At 39.7% G+C, this 22265-nt stretch overlaps 2 protein-coding genes across 2 annotated transcripts; one reads left to right on the plus strand and one right to left on the minus strand.

Moving 5' to 3' along the window:
• Positions 1–2020: 2020 nt before the first annotated feature.
• On the minus strand, positions 2021–15787 carry LOC111267147 (uncharacterized). Its single transcript, XM_022845185.1, has 9 exons — positions 15762–15787; positions 9075–9282; positions 7642–7794; positions 7086–7331; positions 6493–6729; positions 6207–6244; positions 5805–5959; positions 3094–3512; positions 2021–2376 (listed from the first exon to the last, which is right to left on the minus strand). Exons 1-9 carry the CDS (start codon positions 15770–15772, stop codon positions 2200–2202), a joined length of 1644 nt encoding a protein of 547 aa, XP_022700920.1. The 5' UTR covers positions 15773–15787; the 3' UTR covers positions 2021–2199.
• Positions 13689–15602, plus strand: LOC111267148 (uncharacterized). Its single transcript, XM_022845186.2, has 3 exons — positions 13689–13964; positions 14543–14710; positions 15248–15602. Exons 1-3 carry the CDS (start codon positions 13830–13832, stop codon positions 15344–15346), a joined length of 402 nt encoding a protein of 133 aa, XP_022700921.1. The 5' UTR covers positions 13689–13829; the 3' UTR covers positions 15347–15602.
• Positions 15788–22265: the final 6478 nt, after the last annotated feature.

Here is a 22265-nt window from a genome sequence, read left to right on the forward strand (position 1 = left end):
AAAGAATCAGAAAAGCCTCGATGACTTATTAATAAAAATAAAATAAATTATTAAGAAAAATAAAATATTATAATCGGTTCATTTTTCGCACGAACTGTATAGCCTAAAGGTATTAATATGAGGCGCGTGCATATAAAGTAATATCATTATGGATTATATGTAGCTCTAAAATATGACAAGAGCAAGAAATGAGTGGCTATTTGCTGGTCGGTGCAATGACCTGATTTGGCTACGTCAAACGACATGGGTATCTCATACAGCATTATAACATGCAATGCAATTGTAACGCTCAAGAACTTATCTGAAGATTTCATAGGCTAAGTTGATCTGCACATTTAGTTAAGATATTGGCCATTAAACTTTAAAAAGCGTAATTACAAACTACGCAACTTTTATGTCGCTTGACCACATTTCGTATTCTCGGAGAAAGTCATTAAATTTTTGTAATACTGTTCCATTCCATTATCCTCTGCCGTTCGAAATAAGAAGGTGAATTTATGGATTGCCTAGAAGGTCATCATACTAACTGTGTTCTCTGAGTTATCCAAAATTCTTTTGCTTGCCAAAGTCGTTTGCTTTGTTCCTTGTAGCCCATTGTCGTTTACTGAAAGCGATAACAATAATCGGCTGAACTGCTATATTACAATTTCTAAAGGCGTTTAATACTAATGACACTCAGAGAACAACATAGTACTCCCGGCAGGCTGGAACACCTCGTATTTCCCAGTTCTCTTCGTCGCAGGCCATCGCCAGTTAGATTGCCAAGATAAAATCCAAAACGTCTGAATCTATTCTGGAGTACAGCAATAAATATATGATTCTAATGTTATAAAAAGTATACCCGCCACTCTAACATGCTGTTAGATTGAAACATTTGCAGAGCGAAAATTTCCTGCCGGAAGTCTGTGAATAATTTTGTCGGAATTATTTCTTTAGATGCGGTTACATTTCGCGAGTTTGAGCCGAATGTCGGTTTAGGTGATCATTGCTATACGCAGCCATCATGTGATCATTGTGGTCGCCGGTTCTCATTTATATACAATTTATATACAAGCAACAAGCGACAATGCAAATTTGGTGGCATCAGTTTTACTATTAGCCCAGTTTTCCAAGCATTTTAAATATGTTTCAGCTCGTTCTCTTCTGCAGCTTACTGAGCTCCTAGCTCTGAACACATCTGTATACGAAGGTATGAATGCCACCTGAATTTACCGTAAAATATAAGGATGTACTTGCAAATAACGAAGCAATGTCTGGACGTCAATCTTTATTAAGGTGCCTGGCCTGCATACCAGTACAGTATCTGCTCCAAAATACGACGAATATCAAAAAGGAAAGGAAGTTAGGAGCGGTAATTGTGAACCCAGGCCTGTCGAAGATATGGCGTCTCCATTGAAAAAGTAAGGCTTTAGGCTAATGCGATCCCACTTTACAACAAAGCGAATTGTAGGTTCGGATGCTGAATTGGTGCAACTTGATGGGCAATGTTTTTGTGAATATACAAAGCGCAGAGCTCTTCTGAAACGCAAACGGTGAAATTTCCAATCGGTTACGTATATAGAAGACTACACTAAAACACTTCATTTTCTAACAACAACAACTCAACTTTGGGTTCTTTTTAATACTGTATCAGTTTGTAGAAGTGTAGGTTATAATTTCCGGTATGTACCAACGCAATTCACAAATGTTATGCGCCTAAAAATCATACACCCATCTGACTTATGGCGGGTAATATTGACCCTATTGTTAGATTTTCTATTGTCTTTTTTTAATTTTAGTACCGCAGATTAGCCTACGATGTTAAGCATACAATCCTGTTATTCGCATGTTCTTCAGTATGTAACTTTTGATTTCCCCAAGCTGTAAAACAAGTCCAAAAAAACTATACAGGAACCGATGCGAACTACAACCATAAATTCTATCGTGCACTTCTTACGCATTACAATTAACTTACCTGGTTACATATTACAATCAGTAGGCTTTAACACGAAATCTAAATATATCATTAAATAACCATAAATTCAACCGATTAACAGGCTATTCACATATTACTTATGCGTAAATTTATTAAACAAAACGTCACCCTTTAATTTTCTTTACATTGTAGAGCTAACATTGGTTGTTACTAAAACGTCCTTGTAAAATATACGATATCACCACTCTGAACATTCTAAATAACTCATTTCTCGTTGCTCATTCTTAGCTACGTTTTCCAATTTGGGGAGCTCTATTTGGGCCTGTTGCGGGTTTTGACGGTTTGGCCCCAGGGCCGGACCGAGTGAAGCCAGTACTGGGTACGTCCCTTGTACCGGTAGACCCAAATGGCCTCCGATTGCTTGTTGCTCCAGGCAGAGCTGAAGTCTTTGATGGTAACACCTGTTAAAATTAATAAAAATACCTTTTAACCTTAGAAAATTATTTGTGCGAAAAACTGCATCGAACAATGTACGCTAAATCTTAGGAATTGTCCGAATAAGACATCATAAGTTGACAACCTACCCTGCGGTTATACAAACCCATAAATTAATGAAACAGTGATTTCAATAGTCTATTTTTATACTTCATGACTGATATTGAACAGATTCATTAGCTTTAGTGTGCCATTGTAAAGTTTTAGCAAGCAGAAGCTTCTTCAAAGACATTTTATTATGCTGGGATTTCTCCCAAGTCGAATGGTTAATCGGACAATGATTTAACAAGTCCACACTTATTATACTGTTACTGTTTGCTAATATCCCAACAAGCAATGCTAGTAATCTTAACGTTTATGAATGTTTGGAACTTCTCTATGACTGGCTGGTGGCTTGTGTTTGGTAATTAAATAAGCTTTCGATCCACGCACCCAAAGCGAATTCAATGCACCAACCTCTCCTCAACGTCGATTTTTTAAATCAAACTGCAAAATCCGCCCAAACGTCGACCAAAGATCGATTCCAATCTAATCGAGTTACGCACATATAGGACTCAATAACATCTCATAATTGCACGGATAACTCTTCTTTTGACTAAATCTCTTTTTACTTGGGAACCTAATTACGATTTACAGATAGGGTCTATCAGAAACCTTAAGCTGAACAGCTTCAAAGAACCAACCGGTTTGACGAAGCCAATACGACTAGTAGTCGAGCCAGTTGCAGGGTTTCTCGTAGGCGGGCGATCTTGTCCGATTGCAGCAACAGGTCCGGCTGTGGCAAGCCTGCTTCGAGCTGGTCCCCCAATTCGGGGTTGCGCTATCCGCGGTACCGCACTTTTAACTCCAACAGTTTGAGCGCTACGTGTGTCGCTTTTTTGTAAATTACGATCTTTAACGATGGTCGCTTTGGCCTTTCTAACCACTGTAGTGATGTCGGCCGGCTTGTTCGTTAAGGAATCTCTAGAGGAATCAGCTTTGACAACAGTTCGATTAACAGCTTCCTCAGGTCCATCACCAACGTCATCCATAGCAAGCCGTCTATGGCGTTCGATTTGATGAGGATTTAGGTTTTCTTTCTCTACGCCGTCTTCTGACGTTCCTGTAATAAACGTTACAGATGAAAAAGGAAATGAGAGATAAGGCTGGACTAAATTCATTTTTTTGAGAAGAAAAAATCGGTTTTAGGCATATAAACCAAAATACGAATTCAAGTGAACGATAGACAGAAAATATTTTATGGCTAATAACGAGAAATGTGTGTGAAGGGCGTTTCAGATCGACAGTTACCGAAGTAGCTTCATTAGAGCTCCATCTGTCAGAATGCTCCAATTTTACACGATTTGTGCATCAAATAGATGCTACAATATCTCCCTTTATGTTAGATATATCGTAAAATTCTCGGCAAAAGAAAAGTTGCCTATGAGGTTAGACCCGGGGATCGATATTTGGTAAATTAATATAAACCAATACACTAGTAACTTAGTAAATGAATTTAGTATTTTCAATCAAAGACCCGATATCTATGTATATAGCATTTAAATTACAACCATATACATACATTTGAATCATGTGATAATAATTCCATTAGGGTATTCGGTAATTATCCCATGTATAACCCTATACCACTTTTTCACTGAACTAACAGGCACCCTTTATATCTTTAAGGTGTCTATAATTAGGGCTAACTGCTACATGTCGACAACAATTTGGTTTATAAAATTAGTTCTTTTGCGTAGTGAAATCAGTGATCCTTAGAGAAATGTTCAGTGAATTTATTGTCGTGACTTAGATTCACCCACATTTTGCTGCGCTATGATTTCTGTTTGCCGTTCCTTTTTCCAGCAGTATAAGCATTCCATAAGCTTTTACTTCTTGTAGAAATAGTGTGCTACCTTTGAGCGCACTGCCACATCCTAATCTACCGTCAAGATTTCCTGCCCATGAGCGACCCTTTAGGATGAATAATTCTATGATTTTCTACCTAAATCCGCGTATCGTTGATATATCTGTTGACCCATCGGTACTCTGGCGCTACACTTTGCATGCAAATCACTTCCTGTGCTTTTCGCTTTGCTAGGCCCTTATCTCTTATAGTTTATTCTGGTACACTTCCGGGACCCACTTCAAAGCTACGGGCTGCTTTATAAGATGTAAGAACATAATTCGTATGCTTGAACAGTTTTAACGTACGCTTCTGAACTCAATAATCAAGTAGAAGTCGATCCTGTTTGTGAATCGCATATGATAGTAACTAGCCTAGAAATCAATTGACCGATTTCAAAACTGTGGAGCTATATTAGTTGCTTGTAGTATATAAGTAGTTTCAGGCGTCATTTAAGAACTTTCATCTTTTTCGCTGACAAGTCATCCGTGAAGCAAACTGACTTTTTGTCCTCAGCGAATTTATTGAGACTACACATAGAAAAAAAATATGAGGATCGTTCTGTTTTGCTCTTTTGCTGAATGACCTCACTCTTTCAGCGTTAAAATACTGACACATGTAATTTTTTTGGCATGCAACGCCATTTATCAAATCTAAAGGACTGCCCTAGGCCCACAAGCAGACGCGGCCTTGGTCAAAACCTGTGTGCTTTGTGAAACTACTAATGACGCCCACGTAGCACTATCACAAATCTTTCACTGACATCCGAGTATCTGCATAAATACTTGCTTTGGTCCAATGCTGAACTTACTGCGTTCTACGAGCGGCATGCCTTTAAGAATTTCATGTACTAAGAAAAACCGCAGACCCTAGTATCTTATTCGCCTTTTCTAGAAAACCTGCTTTTCCTTCCTATGGTAGTGATTAAAGCTGTTTGTTGGAGGACTCGATCTAGGTTTACTATACTTAAAATGTCTTCTGCATTTATTGCAAAGGGTCGTATCCACAGTATGAGGCATTTAATAATTTTCGATATTTAATTATTTGCCGGTAAATATATTAATAATCTTCCTCGTGCCAGTGCATTGTTCACACACTCTCTCTAGCATCTCCTCTAATATTTCCGTTCTCGTCCTCATCAACTATATGTGGTACGAAGCAAGATGACTGTTTTTGATTACCGTTTTTGACCTATTTGCACACATCGATAATAAATATATCTTAATATATTGAAAATGTAGATGTATAGCAATGGTTGATGGCAATAATGCTGGATTATCCTACTATCCTAGTTCTTTTCAATCCAAGAGTCACATAATAGGCGATCCGAGCTTTCTTCAGCATATGCGGAATCGTTTTATGGTCTTCAGTAGGTTGGCTAGCGAAAATGAGCTGCAGAAGCACCCAGAATGAGGTGCATGAATACTCTTTCTGCAAAACCTTAAATTATCAATTGATGAGATTAAAATGCACAAGAGACTACATATATAAACTCGATGACGAAGGTACCTATCTGAAAAGTGCGGTCCTTGTTTAACATGATGATCTTTTCGTCCTCAAAATGAACACACGAGGATCTTCTTCGAGAAATTGCAGTTTCAACGGTATTCTCATTGAATAGCCTCTCACGCACCCGTTGACCCACATGCGGAGTCGACGTTACCCTAAAGTAGCGAAAAAAAATCCACTTGATGTCTGATTACGTCGCGTTTTATCTTTATCAATGGCAGCAGACATAAACAAGAATACTAATAATTTTTAGAATACTAATAATTTTTTACTAATAATTTAATTTTACTAAGATATTAGGCATACACATATCCTTATATATACTAGTAACCTTGATACCATTACACAATACAGAGATGCCGACCTGAAAACATCAAGAGCATCTTAAGAAGGCCAACTCACACATTGTTTAGAGCCAAATCATCCAACGGTTGCGCAATCTGTAAGGCCAAACATAATATTTGCGGCGATTATGTGGGTATACACTTAAAGGTTCAATACTTCAATACGCAAACCATGTATTAAGCATACAATATAGTCTATCGTCATCGTATGCAAATCTGAAGAATCGTATCGTCGGTGTAGCATCATGATGAAGAGTAAGAGCGTTGCTATTCTCACTAATATGCTTTAATATTTACGTATCTGGATCAATGTCTGCGTTTCTAGCTACACATAGTCAACTTACCGCCGCAAGGTCTTGTGTATTTATAATGGCCTCGTTGTTTACTCGGCAGTTCGAGCAGGTCATGTGAATCTCAATCTGCGACTGTGATGTATCGGCAACAAATGAGGGTCGACGTCGAAGACCAGGAGAACCTGTTGTTGATTTTCGGTTGTCACCAATGGTATTACAACCCTTTCGGCTGAGGTCGTCTTTGGAGAGTGAGCGACGAATCCGGGCTGACGATCGCAGCGCGCACGTCTAGACATGTTGGATGTTTGTCGACAAAAACAAGTTTACATAAATAGGTATGAATACAGAAAAATAAAATTGTTTTCGGAACGACTATTCGATACAGTGGCACCTCTAGTTACTGACTGCCTACAAAAGCTACTGCTTGCGAAGTGCTCCGTTCAAACTACGGCTTTGGCTTAAGCAAGAAACCAGAGCAAGTAATTCGACATTTACGGAGAGACGGCGTTTTCAAAGTATCATAGTTCAATATGAACAATGATAAACGGGGAAAAGTAGGTGATAAATATAAATTGTATTAGCTATTTCTTACGCAGTTCTACAGAAAGGTATGTTTCCTTGCGCCGTATACAAGAATTACTTACCGCTGAGCTGTCCTGACGTGGATTTCCAGTAGTTTCACTCTTTCGAGACTGAGTTGATTTAGCATCCACTGCAGCCTCTTCCTGCTGTTTGGAAATGACATATTGTTCATATCGTCTTTCTGCTTCCCGGAGTCTCGCGGTAGCCTGTGCAGCGGCGCGCTCATGTCTCGCACGCTCTGCACGTACTGCCTCTGCTTCCAATTCAAGCCACTCATGAAGATCACGGTCATCGTCCCATGGTGGAATCTGTTGCATGCATAATGAATTATTTTCATATATATGCCATAAATGATGACCATGATTGCACCTGACATTCATGTTCGGAAAAGATTCACCCTCCAGTCGCGGCACAGAGATTAGATATTATCACATGCGGCTAAAACGATTATCTTTGGATGATTTCCCACCTTCAGTTACGTTTGTATGATAATTACTGTAAAGACCTATTTTTTATAATATCTACCAGAAACCATGGTTCCTGGAGATGGGCGTGAATTTGGGTCAAAATAATTGATTTAAGTTAAGTAATTCCGGGTCAATGAAGGCGTATAAATACCTCGTTGGCGATGGGTTTTGCTAATTGAATCTGGGCTGCCAAGTAGTTAATATTCTCGTCCTTTGCGAGGGTTCGGGCGAGATCCAAACGTTTCTCAAGTGGTATTTCTTTCCAAAACGGTTTAACCGAAGCGGCCAACAGGAGTTTCCGGGCCTAGGCAAACAAGAATAAATTTTTAAGTTAAACGCCAATATCATTCTTGCAAAAATTGCGAAAAATATTCTGCGTTGCAGCCATAAAGATGAAAGCCGATGTTTTAACAGATATAAATTACGAGAGTTCGAATTTTGAACACTGCAGTGAAGTTGCACCTATTAAAATCAAATCTTAAGCTATGAATAAAAGCACTATTAAAAATTATCGACAAGAGTTTTCATGTCGTTACTTTATCTTTTGTATGCGACTTTACTAAGCATGAGGAACAATTATCAGTGACGACGTAGAACTAAATCCGTTGAAATTAAAACATCCTCTAAACAGTTTCCTTAAAATTTTTATGTTATCATCAGCTACACACATGAGATAGGATACAGGAAAAAAACTATCGTGTATTATTATGAGCCTCAATTAACAAATAAAATACTATGAATATTATTATATATTCATTTATATATAGATAGCTGAACATATCTTTGGTTTCAAACAGCTTTTCATATTTTAGCGAGTACGTAAACAATCTAGGTGGCTTTTGTCATACACATAAATAGTGTGATTTCTTTGTATTGTGGCTTAAACTAGTTACAGTTTCAATAATATGTTGCAAATCGTAAACGTTATTACTTAAAACCGTTTTCCACGCATTTTTGGCAACGATTACACCGTTTTATGTACGACAAGAATATGGCCAGATATTCAACGAACTAACAAACTATTCGAGGTCCAAAACTTAAATGAAACCGTATGTTTCAATTATCTTAGTTAAATATGCGTCAGTGATTTCACATTTTTCTTCATATATATATGTATAAATATATATTCATATTATTCACTACCGGTTGACCGCTGGCCAAATAACACAGCAGAGAATATGACGAAGTTACAACTAAAAATAATTTATGACGAAGTTCTGGCTATAATTTCGACCTCATCGTGTACGCCAACTGACACACAGACAGACAATAAATAAGCGAAAGAAAAAATAAAATGTAAAATTATACAATAAATAAATTTCATATTGGAATTGATTCTGCTTGGATATAACAGCTATTTAATCAGCTGCTAAGCAACGTTAAAGCTTGGCACGATTTATTTTCCAGCGAAGGGCTAGATTAACCTACTCTAGTCGTAATTCTTGTAATTGTCAGTTGACTACACATCACTCTGTCGTCTGACGACTCGGGTTGATTTCAACGTACCAGTGGCAAAGCGGTAACGGTCTTTTGAATGACTAATTATTGTATTTACGTTGTTTGGTGAGATAAGCATCTACGTACCTTATTCAGTTCCTGCGCAAGCCTGGCTTTAGTGTCCTGCTCAGACATGACTTCTGAGCTATTGTCGACAGAGGTAAAGGGAGCAGCAAACACAGTAAACGATTGAAACACGAAAGTTTTTCTCCAAACGGATTCGTTCGACTCCACGGTTAGAACTGGTGGTCTACTCATGCACTTTGACCGCCGATCCAGAGTTCTTAGCAGACGACTGTGCCAAAAATGAATGCATTATTCTATCGCTCGTCACTCAACGAGGCTGCTGCGCACGCGCAAGCAAGGCTACGTGCCATAGTGCGGCCGTGTTTTGAATTACTGCGTACAGTATTTCGGTTTATTTTATAATCAACTTTACTATCCGACTATGCATTTACATAACAAGAAAGGAAAACAATGGAACGCTGCCTTTGAAACTGTCTAGTTTAGCTAATGATCTCAAATTAAGTTGGGCAATTTTTTAAACGTCGCGTAACTTATGAGTAGTCTAAAATGAGTTAAAAAGTCATCGGATAGGAAATGTATAAAATATTGTCAATGAATAATTGTATAGATTGAATAAAATATTACATTTTGTTTGACTTGTATTTTTGAGCCGACTCTAATAGCGACACTCTTCCTCCGAACGAAACAAAAAAAAATCTCATTAAGTTTAGTTCGTCTACTAATCCAATGAACATAAGGGACACGATATAGTTTTACTCATTCTTAAAGTCATAGGTATAGCGAAATGGTGAATAGCAACTTTATTATAGTATTAGCAGCCTGGTCGGGTGCAATTTTGTTACCGTGTAGTAATAAAACAACGTTTCATTAATGGCAATTCTATTTGTCCTTTTACTTACTTAGCTATCTTATGTTGCCGTGATAATTTTAAGTTTTCCTTTTAAGTTGATAGCTTTTTGGTTCATGCACACCAGGGCTTGAACTTGTTCTTTAGTGTGAGGTAGGGTCGTTGTCACACAAATAAACTGGTATCACTAAGCAAATGATTTAAGATACTCATTGAGATTTTTCTATCAGTTAAGCTTGTTAGACCATTTACAGTTCTGTTTTATTGCGTACGCGCAAACAGTGTTGAACGTTCTTCTACGAAGCTATTCTGTTTAGGATCGTACATAGCTTGAGCGAAGACAATGTGTGACGCTCAATCTTCGTTTCAATTTCGATCTGGCTAGCCACCACGGATGGCGTTGAGCAATTTTAGCGCTTATTTGAAACATGGAGTAGAGATCTTGGCACCCTGTCGTATTGTTTAGCAAACAAAAAAGGTATTCGGTGACTCTCCATTGCTGTCGCCTTTATAAGGCACGACCCGAACAAGTAGATCGAGGTACAAGATGTTGAGTGTCACATCGCGTACTGGGCGCGTAAACGTTTGTGGACTTACTCGCTTTAATTTTATAGTACTCCTTGTTGGTGAATGTGCGGCAACTGAATAATGAGAGAAAGAACAGATAATGACCATATAATCCAAAATTAATCACGGCTATTGAAACCTTTCTTTCATGCCCTATACTGCGCTCTGATAACAGGGAGTAGTTTGTTAATCATCTCCCTTTCTCTGCCGAAGAGTTAACATTCTAATATTTGAATTATCTATACCGATCTTATGCACCAAAGTTCGATGGAGATTCTGTGTTACATAAGCTTACCGCTGCCAACTGCTTCATCGAAGTAACGAGCTCCTGTAGGTGGATCTGACACAAAGCTGTCCAGCGCCTTAGATTTAGATTGGTTTTTAGAGGTTCTAATAGAATTGACAATATGCAGTTGTCCAGACTCAATATTTCATCATCGTTCAAAGCTTCGTTTGTTTACAAATATTTTTATTTATTGATCTTCCGACACCAGCACTCGATCATAATACAAGGTAACTTCACCGTGTGAATACGCTCAGCCTTTGAACTAACTAGTTGAACTTACCTGTTAACAGCGAATTGGCTTGCGTTCATGTGCTTTGCGGTGTAGTTTAAGGTAGCTGCATTTAAGTGTATAATAATATTTTTATTTTTTTCCCATGCATTTTGTATTCAAATCCGCTACAGTCTGTGGACGGACAGCGTGCCAACGGTGTCCGTCCACAGATTGTTGATTGTGCTCAGTTTTCGAATCGTTTGTATCGCCAATGAGGCTTTGCACACCATCCAAGTGAAGTGAGAGGCTTAATGGGGCTCCCTACAGGTACAGATGCCCATTAAGACAGGTACGACTTAAAATATCACTTAAACTATCACAAGTAGTGACTTTTTTTTTTCGTTGGAACTGAATATATAACCTACTTTCGTCTGTAACACTAGTGCGATAGGGATAATTGATAAAATAAAATTCTAACACTAACAACATCAGCTAAAACAACCGTGGCAAATGACAGGCAAAAGAACTACTTCATCTGATATTAGAACAATCTCTAAGAAGCCTTATATTTTCCGAGGTTTTAGAAAACAATAGAACAATTTCAGTCACCAATATATTCATTACAAATGTATATAAGTTTTGTGAGTAGGTCTAGCTTAGTATAATGGCCCTGCCGTAGAAAACGTAAATATGAAAATGGTTACCGATTTGTCAGAAGCAGTTTTTAATGTGATCGATCAGTGGTATGAGGACAAACGCGGGTTTCAGAGATCTGAGGTGCACATCGACGAAAACAATTACAAATACGCCAATACCGAACATCTAATGCGCAAGACATGGCACTTCCTGGCAAGCTAGGCCATCATGGGTGAGATAATATATATGTACTCAGCTGAATTGCCTAACAGCAGTTCGACAAGTTCATAAAAGAGTTTGTTGAAGGGCCAGCAGTCAGCAATAGATACTCAAGTATCTTCACCAAAAGGAAGATAAATATGAAGTATGGTACAAACTAGGTAAGATACCACAAATGCAAGAACGCTCAATAATCAGTGTTTTACACCTGTGGAGCGGCGTGTCGTTGTCCGGCTCCCCGCTTCTTTACCGCTGTTTGCAACGAAGAAGTTCTAGGTTCTTAATAAGTGGAAGCCCAGTGAGATTATCGAATCAAACCTTAGATAGTTTTGGTAACGTGACATTTTAAGAAATCTCCACAACAAAGTTACGTGAAGAATCATATCTCTTTTTTTAAGTATAGCTTGTACCTATCCTGTAAGTCACGATTGCTTCTTGATTAGTTGAAAGGCAGCTGTAATAGGCATGCATGGTTATTCGAAAACAATTGTGAAAGTTAAAATAGAGCCTTATTTCTTTTAAATATTCTTTGCAAAACAATTTGCCGTCTCTGTGCATTTGAATAGGTAAGCCATTTCCTTGAAAAATGTTTAAATCGCAAATCAAAATTACACCATATCTATAAACGCATACATAGACATTGAAGATAGATATTGCCAATTTTATATGTACTTACTTCCCTATCCTTTGCTAATAAGGATGCTTTATTGATACTAAGCATTACGGGTTTCAGGACACTCACCGTATTTTTGCGGACCGTAACGATTAGAAGTGGGTAGTCTCAGGTACATCGGTAGTTAAAAAACAACATAAGCCAGCGGAGAAAATTTAATCATGCAATAAGTCATGTTTTTTTCCAGATTACACATGAGGACAGTACAAATAAAACTTTCATTTTTGTTCTATCTTTCACTAATTTTGCTCTAAGTCGACAATTTTTTATTAGCCTACTGGAGAACACACGTTGTTAGTCTGTTAAGGCCTTTTTCTCGTTTACTTCTGGTTTACGTGTAATATTCTGTTTGTAGTAGTGCGTTGCTCATATGTTAGTAGCATAACCTCGTTCAAATACACAAACAACTCAACCTCTTAGCGGATATATGAAAAAACGAAAAACAGTCTCCTCTTCTATTAGTTTGTTTCATTCCATATGGCGACCTTTTAGGTAGTAAAGCAGGACTCGCTCTTTGTTAGTTACATGGTAACAAATGCACCGGGGCCATTCTGTCTCATAAGCGCAGACATGTACGCTTCTGCAGTTTAATTGGAAAACGGTCTCTGCATCTGAACAAAAGTTGCAAACGTCCACGAGTGCGGAAATTAAATATCGGATTAGCCGTCGACCGGGTGGCCAAAAAGATGAAGGGCTGCATTGTACTTATCTCTCCTCCCATCCCTCCAAACCTCTCGGGGGCAGAGGTTATGCACTGTTATGCTGCGCGGTTATAGCTCTAAGGGCTCAATAAACGGGGTTAGATTCGAAAGGACAACTTCATTGCTCACTATTATACTGGGCGTTAGCTCACATTCTCGCACTCTACTCGCGTTTTGTTTCGCAGGGTCTCCCCGGTGTTCGTCGACTTCCGTCTAGCAGACCATTGGGCGAGATGCCGCAAGTAAGGTTTCTCTTTGGCAAGACAGGGAAACTACAGGACAAACTGGAGCAACGCGTTTCACCGAACTCGAGCCGGCCCGTATAGCCTCTTTTTGAGGTTGTTTCTTTGACAGCTGGCGGCTTCAGTTACCAAGCTTCCTGTTTCTTCCATGTCAGAACAGCTGGGGTCCCTTTCCAACAATTTTCAGCTCTTACCTCTTCGCAACACACACAGGCAGGCGCACACACATTCACAGCCCATTGGCGGGAACTTCCCGGCAAGAAAATCCGGGAGCCGCTCGGAATATAAGAGGCCCCTGAGTCGTGGCAGTTAGGCTGACTTCGAATTTGACCCCTGAAAGGAAAGCCACTGGTGTGGCACGAGCTGCTTCTACGAACGAGTGATATACTACTATTTGACCCATAGAAAAACGCTCCCGTCGCACGCGAAAACAATGACCGTTTTTGCGGTACCAATGGCGATCGTCGTAGTGGCTGCGGTGGTCGCACCGGCGCTGACAGTTGTTCCGGAGTCAACGAATCCTGCGAATGAGCTTGAGACGTTCCCGCGTCTCAAGGGAACGAACCAGGTGGAAAGAATGTTCATTGCAATATATTTTATAGCTTCGAAAACGAAGTATTAAACCTTTTACGTGTCCCTATAATGCTGTGAAATCCTTGACAAGAATATAGCGCAATGCCCGTTTGGTGCGACAAGGTGATACAAACTTCGTCCATGTTATTCGAAGGGAAATGAACCGAAATATCTCGTACCCAAAGAGTTACGTAGTAAGGGAATAAATTCGAAAGAAGCAAATAAGGCGCTCTGTCAAAACAGATGGTCGATACGTAGAAGTGATGTGACGGACTTCGTTATGAGTGTATGCGTATATATGTTTCATAATATCACTGACAATGATAGCAATCGTAATATTAAGTGTGTAGTAAAAAAAGAGAAGCTGAGTAGGCAAGGTGCAGGCCGTAAAGGTAACACAAAAAGTGTATGGTAAAATAGTGACTCAACTCTATGTGGACGTTACAGTTGATCATTTTTTACAATTTTATGTCCTTATTAAGACTCTGTCCGAAACGGATGCTTATCTGTGCTTTTAGGATATTGTGCCTATTTTTGGTTTAATTGCTAACGATATCGATCGTTCGATTTTAGGGTTTGCACGACTTCATACGAATGATAGCTTCAACAGGAGCCCAGAGCCAAGTTGTGGGCAGAGTGCCTCCGGGTAGTGACCCAACCAAAGTTGCAGCTGCACTTCAGACTCGACCTCCTATAGAAGAAGGCAAGGTCTGCCACATCGACGTACTCATGCCGCAAAAGGTATCCCGTACCAATCGATTGGGCAGATTATTGAAAAAGGTTTTCTAAACATATTAAGCGTTTGTAAGTACGCTGTTGATATCATTTATTCTATATTCAGATAATTGTCTTCGAAAACATAGCGAAGTTTAACAGAGTGATATCCTTAAATGTACTGGCTCCAACCATCTAAATCTCGGGACTGGCTATTTAGCGTAACTGATTTAATTGCTTGTTTATCATACAAAATGTATGACAAAACGAAAGCATTCATCTTGCTTTAGGTTAACTGTTTGAGAGCTAAATTCTAGTCCAAATTATAGATTCCAGTTAAAAGTTAAAGAAAGTTAAAAGTCCAAATTAAAGAATATACTATTAATTGCTATATGTTAAAATAAGGACAATTGGCATTTGGGGAATTCGGATCAGAGTGAAACGGTGAAAAGTGGAAATTGTATTGCAAGAGCTAGCTCAAATTTTTTAGCAGAATTTCCTTTTTTAGTCCTATACCGATATTCGCACAGTGCGATAGAAATTATGTGATATATTTCATTGCAGGTGTTGGGCCGGTGCATAGCTCTGGATGGCGCGCCTACATGTATGGCTAAAGACCGAATGGAGACAAACTATCGAGATTGCCTTGGACTAAGTAGTTAGGATCAATGTGATCTTTCTAGGCATTTCGGACACGGCGGCGTTTACCCTCTAGAATACTTTAGAACAGACAGAAATATATACAGAAGGTGGGAAACCCTGCTTAAGAAGATGACTCGCAGAAGCTCCAGATATTCTCGCTTTATCGTAGCATCGCCTAAATAGGCTAGACGCACATGTCCTTACGAAGCGGATAGCCATATTATACGAATGGTAATAGCGCTAATAAATGTTATTAATTCAGTTAATGGCATAATAATTTAGCGTTCTCTATTTTTAATAAATTTGCTTTAACATTGAATACATTCGACACATATATGGGTTAAAGTAAACTCAAATAGGACATACATACAATCCAGTGTACGGAAGCTATTGTAGCCTTGGGATCCGGCTTTTTCTTATGTGGTCCACCACCCACCTTGAAAACATACACGTATGTTAAATTTGATGAAAGTGAAGCTGTCGATTTCCATTTTGCCCACTGTTTGGATGACTTGTTACTTGGAGGGAAGGTTAAGGCCAAATGGTCAATTCGTCGCCACGCCGGTAAATATTGATTGGTATGACATTTAATGGTTTACATCCGCCAAAGCTGGCTCTTAAGCTTACAGATGGTATTGTCTTCGACGTGCCTTGTGCCACTTGCTCGCTTATGGCCTAACATCTCAGTTTGGAATATATGCATACCTATTTCAAGGGCAAACAAATTAAGCTCTTTGGAGTGCACAGCACGAGCTATCCAACAAACGAACGCATCGTACAATGATTGAGATGAATATAAGTCGTGCTTTGCTGCGATCGTCCAAGAAGTTTCTCCTCCAGTGTAAGATATCAAAAATAGCTACTTTACATGTGTATCGGCACCTTTCTTTGCGGTGCCATCAAAACTCAAAACGCCGATTCGGCGAGAAAATACAGAACGAGACAGCTTATTTGTTGAAGTTCGACGTTGACTATGGTGGCGCTTTCGGCATTGCTCTTCTATAAACAGACGAATAAACTGCGGCGGGCAAAAACAAAAAAAAAAACTGAATTGCGTTGTGACGCGAGCGGCAGCTCAGCATTACTCGTATCGTAGATCGTAACGGCGAAAATACCAAATCAGGTCTAATATCTAAGAAAAGATAATTTAATTTTACATATTGGAATAATTTATGACGTAAAATAGAACAGAGAAGAAACTGTACTGATTATAGAGCACAAAAATTGGCAAGCGGCTAGAACGCTTTCCTCAATTACCCAGTTTCGGGTGTCTCAGCTGATTCTCACGACATCCTTTAAATATACGTTGGTTGGTTTGTAAAAAAAATATACGAACTAAATTAAAGTCGAAACATTACTTCAAACATGTAACTTAGCTAACATTGACTGCACAGCTAAATATATGGCCGAATGGTAGGTAAATAGGGAAAAATAACGTTGGCATCAACGTGCAGACCAACTCGATCCGACTTTGCGACGGTCTGGGTGAGCTAGCTATAGCTTAACAGCCGTTTACCTAATATTAAATTGAAAACAGATATTCTGAAAAAAAAGCTGTTGCAATATTTATTTATTGGCTGTTTGATAGCTCAATGGAACTAGATGGTAGGCTAAGTGAACTGTGGATCATTTCGTCGCGAAGACGATAATATAATATAACCCTTTCAAGGACGATTTGGAAGTTGGCCACAGACTTCGAGCCATCTAGCCGACTTGGTTCGATGGCTCGGAGTTTGTGTTCGCATCTTTTGAACATTAGCTAGTTACTGCGACGACAACCAGCTAGCGCTTGTCACCCATAAAGCTCAACCCTTTTGGCAGACAATTATAAACATTGACCAGTGGTCACTTTTTTTACCTCTGTTATACTCTAAACGGTATTAAGGATTATTTTTAACACAAACCATGTACGAGCAACATGGTCCTACATAGCAACACGCCATTGCTCTCGCATGTGTCTCCAGACACAGATTAACGATTTAACGTTACAGCATTAGATGTGTAAATTACTATTGACTTTTTCAAAAATAAACTAACAGAGGTTCACGATGTAGCCAAAATCTCAGGCTATATGTGATTGTCATTTAATCCAAAATTCATTCTTCAGATCTTTAAAGAGCAACTTCATGTCGAAAAAAATGTCTGCTTTTCAACCAGCTTTCCCGATCATATTTGTTTACTATTTTTTATTTAATACCATGCATACGTATATCGTGTACTTAGTGCTGTATATATGGGCATTATTTACATAAATATTTTGTATGTGAGCAACTAGCATAGCAAGCGGCTCCGGGCACTCAGCTCGAGCAAGCTATTGAGCAGGGCGTTTTTCTCTATCCTCACAAGGGGGCGCCACCTGTATCAGTTTTGGAACGACACGTTCATCAGTATATCTCCACCGGGCGATAGTCACCTACTTTGATCTTTGTCTATTGAATACGGCGATTTTCAAAGAATTTTATAGACATTTATAATATCTTTGTTAGCTAGCCCAAGAGCTTTTTACGCTGTTTGCTCGCGGTAGTTGAAAGTTAGCAACATTCATAGTTATATTATAACGCTCCCTACATAAACCATTGGTTTTATGCAACAAATTGCAAGCATCTTTGTTTAAAAATAACTATCTACTTTTAGCAACTAGGCAATTGGCCAAAATGTTCGGCACAGAATTTCGGATCTGAAAGTGCATTCACATGAACCACACAAATTGGTTCAGTTTATTAAAATAATAAATATTTACAGGATCAACATAGGATCTTCTAAATTATAGAATATCTGTTAATCACCAAGGTTCCTCCTACACGAAGGTTCCTAAGGGGATTGATTAAAAAAAATCTATGACAGTCAATTAAGGTTAAGTTATGTAAGTGAATTTTTAAACGATTCATTTTTTATGAGCCAGATCAGTATAATAAACGCTAATTACAAACAGTGAAATATTGCTACCAAAGCTTTCTTTCCTCTTTATCTATTAGCTCCTCCTAATTGTATGGTGTTTTAAATCGCTGCTTCAAGTCCCATGAACGTCACAAAGCTAGTACACAATCTGTGAAAATAAAGACAAAAAGCAAGATTGAATTGTGTTTACTTAGCATTTGGGCCAAATTGACTTAGGGCCACTTAAGCTTGTTTAAACTGTGTGTTTAAACTGTGATTCGGTCCCTTAGAAGTTGATTAACCTTCTTCAATACTAACTAGGACATTGCATTTTGACGATAGTTTACGAACGCATAGTGCTGCCGTAATTGTTGTTGGTACGGTTTGCATGTGTGCATTAACTTATTGCCCTAGTTGAACCAGAACCAGTTGCAAAGTCTTTCGAATAACTGCTGTGTCCATGTTGATTACGCTCGCTGAGCCGTCAATTGCCCGCCTCTCTTGGTTGGTACCCTTTATTCACTGTTTATCTGTTTACATAGGATATATCGAATGGATCGATAAGGCATCATATTATTCTCATAACTGTTTCTAATGGCTTATTGTTATATTACCTATCCAGACGACAGTGCTTTTCTACGGAAGCCTGATGTAGATCTATGACCATCACCAATACTACTTCTAGCAGGTACGCCGAATAGTATCGATTCCCATCTATTAAACGAACGCAACCTTCTGTGAAGCTAAACAGGCAGTATCCGTTCTGTAGATATAAATCAATGCGTAGGTATAATGTTTTTTGCTTCTTCAAGAACTCGAACTCGTCGAAAGTCTATGAAACTCTTCGGCCAATCTGACCTAAAAAAAAGCGCAACACAATTTCAACCAATGCCATTAATAATTTACGTACTGAAAGTATCAAACAGGATAGCTCGCCTTAAATATTACAGCTGGTGGACAAATCTAGCAACCTTGAAACAGTATTGATCGGAAATAATGTTAAGACCTCGCCATCGTCACTCGGCTAAGAACTGGGTTATTTTTATTGCGAATTATATAGTACTTAGCAAAAAACGGCGAGACCTTCACTAGAAACCTTCAAACTTTATGAAGGCATGAGCGACGGTCTGTGCGTTCAACATCAAGACCATCAATGAAAATCTCGCCTATTGTACGTCGTTGTTATATTATTATAGTTGAATGATAATAACGATAAGATATGTATCATTATTAAGCGAGACAAGTCAATTATAAGGAGAATTAAGTAATATGGTATAAGATGGTATTTATGTAAAGATTTTCTTATTATAAAACGCTAGCCAATAAGTGTCTATAGCGTTTCTTCGGTATTCTTCAGTTGAAATAGCCAATCGCTTTATAGTTGTTGTAGTGTAGCTGTGTCACTGGAAACACATTTTATAGCGTAAGTTATCATTTTCACACTCAGCGTCTCACTACACTCCCAGATTCAATAAACAAAAGTTGTCTTTTTTCCTCTTTTTGTATTATTTGCCATCCTTTTTTTGTACTAAGCCTAACTATTAGGCTCTAGTGCACTAAGTAGTTTCGCCAGCCTTTGCAATCTAGCTGTCCTGTCAGATAAACTTAGTTGTGTAGCTATTGTCCTTCGGCACCAGAGTAGCTTTAAAGCGACGTAGTTGTTTAACATAGTCTGCCTGAACCACGTCCGTTGGCCCGTGCGACGGTTCATCATACTGGTTAGTTCCTACCGCAACTTCCTTTTTTCATCCTCTGTATCAATCTCATCGTCGGCGTCGTCGCAGGTACTATTTTGCGTCTGCCGCACGTACTTCTTCCTTTCTCCTAGTTGCCCCGCTGTCCTTCTGTTCGCTTTCGCTTCTTCAAACGAAGTGTCACGTCCGCCTCCTGCTCTTCGTCGCCATCGTTCTCGACCGATTCCAATTCCTCAACTTGCCCTCGAGACCGTGTCCATTTTCGTTCGGTATTGGACAGAGGTGCATACACACCTAGCTCACCTCAACACTCCGCTTCCTTCATTGCTCCTATCGGAAAAAATCAAGCACGCAGTGCTCACCAGGCATTACTCGCTGTGCTTGGTTTGGTCATATGATGTTCCTCGTCCACTCATTGTGGGCCCTCTCCATACATTGCGGCCTTTCCCTGTAGTCTCACCAACACCAACCTGTTCCTGTCCTATTTCCAAACTACATCCCTGCACTCTTCGGCGCTACTGCGATCCGCCAGTTTTGGATCCAGGTCCGCCCCACAGTTCAGCCCCACTTCGACATTTTCCCGTAGTTGCCTTTTCTGCCGCCGTTGAGCCCCTGCCCTTTTCCGTTTCGCGTTTCACTTCGTTGTAATCCCCTCCTAATAGCCTGTGCCCTTCCGGTACAGCCTATAGCCATATTCATGCCTCACGCCGGTGGGCCCCGGCGGAGCAGATCGGCTTCTTCCATTCGCTCAGGTCCCTCTAGCTCTTTGCAAGCGTCTTGCCTCCCCTCGTCTCGTTATATAGGCGCCTCTCCCTTCGATCCATAGCCCCGCGTCGAGCCGTGCTTCTGCTGCTGCCGCTGCCGCTGTCCCACTTCTTAATGCAAATATGGAGATATTTTTTAATTACAACTTTTTTTTTTTCTCTGGGCTGCTACTTCTATCCTTCCTTCTTCGCCTTTGCCGCCATAGTCGGCCATTCATTTTGGCTGGAACAGCATGCAGTCTCTTGTCGTAATAGTACGGCGATTGCAGAGGTAACGATAGCAGCAGCTTCCCTTCCGTTGCAGGCGGCCGTTGCGATGCCTTCATTAGCGCGAAGGGCGAAAAACGGGACTATCACCACCACCACCACCACCACCGTTGCCAAACGCACGAACAGCAAAAGAGTGCTTCCTGGATAAGTAGTGTTCTCCGGGTACGGGAGACGAGGAGGAGAGCGATGAGGGAATCGCAGCAGAGACTTGCCAACCTCTAGGAGGGCGCCGCAAGTGGCTAGCTGCAGAAGGAATGGCTCAGCCATTTATGAAGACTAGCCATAGTTGTATTCGTAGTCGTAGCTATTTGGATGTACAAAAAAAAAATAGCACTTCATAGCATAGTTCAGCACTGCGGTGCAGTGCAGGTTATTCAGGTAGACAACACTGGTGACCACGATGCCTCTACAGGCGGTAGCGACCGACAAATAGAAATGCAAAAAGTAAGGGCCCATAGCACTAATGGCCGTTTCATCTTTTACTTTTCACTGATGTTCCGATAACTCGAAGTTGAAGTGATGGCCGCACTCGTAGGAGTTCTTAAGAGCCTTTCCTTTTCCACAAGCGCCTTGATCCCTAGCGGAGCAGTCAGTTTACTACCGGACATAGCTTTTCACAACACGCTGACAACGCCACTATATAGACAGGTGCTTAATGCTTACCTAGCTAAAACGAACGGAGAAACGGCAGCGATACTGCAACAAGCTAGAACTTAGCACGCCAGCAAGCGCGATGTAATCTTCTGAACGCTGTGTAGTTTTCTAAGCAATACATGAACTACGCCTTCGAAAGTCGTTCTGACTTCGTCGGGTCAAAAGAGAAGTGTAAAAATACGAAATTTTTACGGAAAAACCTCAAATAGCAGTATTCACTCTAGTTTTTTCGGAAACTTTGGTCTCACTTTTGGAATCGGTACAAGTAACTTATATCTTCAGGATGCGTGAGTGCACGATAAAGCTTCATCTAACTAGGTTGATGCGTACTGAGTAGGCGTCGTAGCAGCCGACGATAAGAGGTAAAGTTTCTCAATTGTGACTAAATTTCTCTATCTGCATAATGAAATTGTCCAGATTCGGTGGGAACGTAGATATTAAAACCCCACAGAATTAAGAGCATAACGTTGTAATTGATATAACTGTATCAGTGCGGTAAATGATTGTTAAAAAAAGTAGTGTGTTTCCAGTGGCATGAATATCTCTAGAGAAGTGCTAATTTTTTAAATTTTTCGTCTGCTTTAGCACTCCTACAAGATATTTGATGAGTTTATAGAAAGAAACGAGCGTCCATTACTTACTGTGTGCAAATTTCAGGCTGTACCAGGGAGCACCTTGGTT

This window comes from Varroa jacobsoni, unplaced genomic scaffold, assembly GCF_002532875.2.
Source record: "Varroa jacobsoni isolate VJ856 unplaced genomic scaffold, vjacob_1.0 scaffold_1152, whole genome shotgun sequence".
Taxonomy (NCBI): domain Eukaryota; kingdom Metazoa; phylum Arthropoda; class Arachnida; order Mesostigmata; family Varroidae; genus Varroa; species Varroa jacobsoni.